Source organism: Cynoglossus semilaevis, chromosome 4 (assembly GCF_000523025.1).
Source record: "Cynoglossus semilaevis isolate Cse_v1.0 chromosome 4, Cse_v1.0, whole genome shotgun sequence".
NCBI lineage: Eukaryota > Metazoa > Chordata > Actinopteri > Pleuronectiformes > Cynoglossidae > Cynoglossus > Cynoglossus semilaevis.
The window spans coordinates 9,317,705-9,322,878 of NC_024310.1; the positions used below are offsets into that span (position 1 = coordinate 9,317,705).

General features: G+C 42.8%; 1 protein-coding gene across 3 annotated transcripts in view; it reads right to left on the reverse strand.

Moving 5' to 3' along the window:
* cdon (cell adhesion associated, oncogene regulated) overlaps positions 1 to 5,174 on the reverse strand; it is a 32,491-nt gene that overhangs the window by 8,192 nt on the left and 19,125 nt on the right. For 2 of the 3 annotated variants that reach the window (XM_008308998.3, XM_008308999.3), the window contains exons 10-13: positions 3,750 to 3,866; positions 2,480 to 2,683; positions 2,213 to 2,394; positions 1,262 to 1,367 (exon numbers count right to left, since the gene is read on the reverse strand). In XM_008308998.3, coding sequence (XP_008307220.1) covers positions 1,262 to 1,367; positions 2,213 to 2,394; positions 2,480 to 2,683; positions 3,750 to 3,866 — 609 coding nt within the window. Of the gene's footprint in view, positions 1 to 1,261; positions 1,368 to 2,212; positions 2,395 to 2,479; positions 2,684 to 3,749; positions 3,867 to 5,110; positions 5,146 to 5,174 lie in introns of all 3 variants that reach the window. The other variant, XM_025054960.1, reaches the window with a different exon arrangement.

Below are 5,174 nucleotides of genomic sequence, written 5' to 3' on the forward strand. Positions count from 1 at the left end.
CCCCCCCCCCCCTTCCCTTTCCTTGCCTCAGATCCTCCACCACCCTTCTCTCCTACTCCATTAGTCCCAGAAGGGCTTCGGCAGTTGCTTTACTCTAGATGAGTTCCATATATGGCAGCTCAATGTTTGTCCTGGCTTCCCTCCAGTACTTTCATTCCACACACAGACACACACACACACACACACACACAATCACACCAGTACGTGCTCTGAATCCACAGATGCGACGACAATCTCTTTGAAATGCTACATTTCCAACAACCGAGGCTGAAAGGAGCTGCTGTTCTCCCCGTGTTTTGGTCAGTATGCTGCATTAAAATCACTCGACACTCCTGTCCCAAAGTGGATTTAAACTCTGCGGAAAGTGGAAACAATAAAATATGCCACTGCTGAGGCTACATTTATTACCTCAGAATTAATAGTTAGGTCTGTAAACATCTTAATAAGTGTGAAAAACAAACAAACAAAGACAAAGAATAAATGAAACGGCCCAAAATGCTCAACTTCACTTGCACAACATGCAGTAAACAGGGATATGCTTGCCTCTGCAATGGCAGTCCAGGGAATGCCAGCGGAGAAAAGAAGGCATCAGATTGATATTGGTATCAGCAAATACTCCAAATTGCAGTATCAGATGTGAGCCACTGGAGCCACTCTCGTCTAAACAATTTATTCTTGTATTTTCTACAATCTGTACAGTGCATGGCTGCTGTGGAAAAAAGTTGTCAAAAAGTAATCCTGCCAACTAAAATATCGACCACATGTGACATGCAGTTTACCCAAACAATAACTACCAACTGCCTAAAACTCCACACTTATTTGTTCCAGACAGCGAGGAGACAGAGGAAAGTCCAACGTTTAAACGCCGGGAGGAGTTACAGCACATCCCTCTCTCCTTCCTCCTGCCTCCTGCCTGTACCAGGCTCCACTGTTAGCAATCCACACAGCAACCTGAGCCCCTCCACTCTGACTGGGCTCGTATTTCAGCTCTGGCCCATTAGTTGGCAACCGTTTATTAAAAACAGATTTCAGAAAAGCCCTATCCCTATAAATCAAACAGCAGAAATGTCCCTCTTCACTGCACCCCACTTTCAGCGTCCAGTATCCATTACCTCCTCCAACTTCAAGTTTATCTGCACAGCGTGGGTCCAACGTCCGGGACCGGATGACGCTGTCAACAAAACACTCTACACCAGCAGCAAGCATCACTCATTTTACACACACACACACACACACACACGTACACATTTCTTCCACTTACCTTCCACCACATCTTTTTTGTAGTCGCTGTCATTGTCACTGTCGGTGGGCCGGTAGTAAATGTAGAAACCTTGGATTGGAGTGTTGTTGTTACTCGAGGGACTGTACTGCAGAGGCATGGAAAAAAGATTACATTAGACTACAGCAAAGTGGAGGACAATCATCAGACAAGGAGGGGAAAAAAAACCCCACAAAACTTCCCAGCGACTAATGGCGTTATCTTGTTATCAGCAGATGTGTGCGACGGCAAATTTGCCTGTGATTGCACTGTCTGTCTGAAGTTCAGGGCATAATGAGAGTGTGTGAGGTTAAGTAAATGTGGGGAACGATCTGTGTCCATCTGCAGTCAACACTGCGGGGACAAGGAAGGACAGCTTTGAAGAATCAGAGACGTGGACGGGGCATCACAGCCTCTGTCGGAGCTCAGCTCTAATTGGTTTGGTTTCTCCACTAATGGTGTGATTGAATCTAAGCCTGAACCTAGGTTACCCAGCTGGCAATGATTGTACAAACAACATCAAAGTGTATCCAGAGTCGCTAAAGTACTACTATTTTAAGACTGGAGTTTTAATGGAGTGGGGCGTTATTACAGCCACAGAGCAGATAAACTGACTCTCCTTTAAAATGACTACAAACTTTAGGCTAAAACTAAGGCTAAATGTACAGTTATAATACATGCATATGTATTTATGTACCAGGTATTATCCATCAGGTTACAAAACTCATCAAAAACGGTTACATAAAAACCTTATGTTTATTTTTATTTTGGTAAATTTAATAAAAGGCATGTTTGTTTTTTGCATCACTGAATTTGTTGTTTTTTTTTTTTTTGGGTTAGGGTTAGGAAAGCCCCTTTTTCAACCAATAATTTAAACCCAGGCTACAACCAAATCGGATTATCCCTCGGGTGAAACGTAGAGTGTGCATTGCTGTGCATCAGTAGTATACGTACAGTCCATCGCAGCATGATCTGTGTGTCGCTGATGGCGTCCGTGGAGGAGATGTGGGGTCCGACCACAGGGCGGTCAGACATGGGAGGACTGGCTTGCGGCACTTGATAGACCTTTGAGGGGATGCTGTGGGGACTCTCGCCATACATGTTGATGGCAACGACTCGAAACTTGTAGGTGGAGCCTAACAGAGTGAAGCAGTAGAACAAGAGAGTGACGCTGGGATGATAATTTAAAAGAAAGGCCAAACATTAGAGGCGAAATCTCACCAGGCTCCAGGTTGCGGACTTCAACAGACAGTTTCAGAGGTGAGATATTGTCCGCTGCCTCGACCCACTCTGTGGCTCGGCCACGTCTGTACTCGACGCGAAAGGCTGTGATCGGAGAGCCACCATTGGCTCTTGGGATCCAGGTGACGTACACCGAACTTTCAGTAGCCATGGAGATGGTCGGACGATCAGGGGCCTCAGGAACTGAAATATAAAGAAATATCCTAATGAGACACCTCATAAAATCCATGTTAAAAAACACAGAAAGAGCAACAAGAACTCCAAATCATCATCTCTGCATTCCAGCTCATGTGAAGACAGAGTGAGACAGACAAGGAGACAAAGAGGAAGGGCAAGAATACACATCAATGTGGCATGATGTGGAGGAATGTGTACTTACTGCCTGGCCTCTTAGCCACAAAGTTAGAGAAGGCAGGAGAAAGTCAAAGAGAGACAGAGAGGATGCGAAAGGGAGAGAAGAAGGAGAGGATTAGTAAAAATGTGACATTCTGTGACAGCTGAAGTCCAGCATGCACATGCGTAAAAACACAGTCTGTTTAAACTATTGTGAAATCTCAAATAAAGAATGTCACGAGGCTTCGCTCAGTATGTTAACATGCACAGCTTCATTTATACACGCTGTATGTTTTGGCATTTGAGGTGTTATGGTGTTTTTAAAGGGCAGATTACAACAATATCTAATACCTATCTATAACATCTATTTCTATGTATTTCCTACGTACATATTTAGAATGTGCTTTTGCTTCTGAAACACCTGGTAAAATAAAGGTTAATTTGGTGAATAAGTTATAGTGGGGGTTTTTTCACAAATGGGCTTAAAAAATAAATAAATAAAATTAAACCTTTTTCCCAGTCTGAGGTCCAAAATACAATATTTGTTTTTGGCAGGATGCTGTTTCAATCTTTTACACTTATTTTCCCAAGTAAAACTAGTAAAATTTGGGAATTTGACAGCTCCCCATGTCAAGGTTTCATGGCGTTGATATTTGACATAGTAAAATTAGTCAGATCAACAGAACATGCCCCATTTTCTTCAGTGAAATATTGACCAGATAAAAATAATATCTACCCAAAAGACTAAAGGTGAGTCTTATATCGACACAGTGTCAAATAGTCATGAGCTTCTGGTTCCAACTGTCTGCACAACAAAAAGACCTGTGACGTCATCAGAAACAGCCCACAGTCACTTCAAACATCTGTACTCAGTCCAGACACCACATCAGTTTGTAGACGATGTGTTTACATTTACCTCTGTCATGTATGATGACGCCAAAGTGTGTATTAGGGGTCTTGTCAACTGGAGCTTTAGGGGGCATCATGACAACCGGAGGCTTAGATGGGTTCTTGTTGGAGGAAGTGATCTTCTCTGTAACGGATAGAGGAGGAGGGGGGGAAAAAGGCAGAAAGTGAGAAAACAAGGCCCGGGTGAGTCTTCAGGGCTATCGCTTCCACCAACAGCACTTGGAAAAGCTCCGGATGTTGGCTCTGAAATTCAGCACTTCCTCCTCTGTCTCAGAGCTATGCTGGTTTTAGCAGGTCAGGTTTCAAGTTTCCACTTGACAGTACTGCAGCTATGGAAATAAAGTGCAGGGCTCTGTGGTGTGTTTGTGAATTCACATTAATACTTTGCAGCCATAGTAAACGACCAAGGATAAGGAAAGGCAATAAATAGCGGTGTGTCATTACATCTAATGGCATTGAGGTCAGCGGATACTGAAGGAGTTAACAGTCCCTGACACTCAAATGAGATCTTTCATGGACTAGCATTTAAAAACATGTTCCATCAGGCGGATGAAGTAAGAAAGACTTTAAACCAGTAAAAATATTTCAAACCCTGTTACAGTAGGATGAGTCATTCTTTAAAAAAGTTTTTTGTTTTAAATCAGTTTGGATGTATTTTATTTACTATTTATCATTTATTAAACTCTGAGTAGTTAATTTTTAATTTGCAAAAAAAAGTTGTTAATGTATAATATACGGTCTATACTACTAAATGTTGTAACATTACAGCAGGTTGGTTTGCGTTTAATTAAGGTATGGATCTTTTTGGCTTCACTGGAACTAAAAATTTAATTGAGCAAAAAGCTGAAAATTCCTCATTCTGCTTCCTCTCCCATAAATCACAGTACATAATTAGATTCCATGGGTTTGCTCTCAACGCAGAAACACAGACATCAGCTTTGAAAAGCTACAGCTGATCCTCCAACACCCCTAACTTGGAAACGCAACAGTGTAATTTGCATATCTTTACACTCCCGCGAGGCTGCTGTGGATGGAGAAGCGGATGCATGTTTCTGCTGTTTCTGCACTAAATTTCATCCTGAACGACTGTTGAACGTTGGTGCAATAGAGTCCAGGAACGACCAGATGCTCTGCTGCTCAGAGGAACTTACACTAAACCTGACATTTACTGTTGATGCTTTAGGCAGCTGAAATTTTTCCTAATCCTCTTGCGGCTTCACTGAAAAATAGTGGAAATTGTTCTTCCATCTGTTAGTTGTACCCAGAAATGTGACAAAAAACAGTGACAAGCCTAATGCTTGCAGGAAATAAGATTTTGCAGCTTAGAAAGGCTGTATTCAGAGTGGTTTTTCAGTAGGATGGACTGACCCTTGCCCGTGCGGAAGGTGAGCATGGCTGGCTGGGGCTCGCCCGGCGCAATCCCGGCCAACAC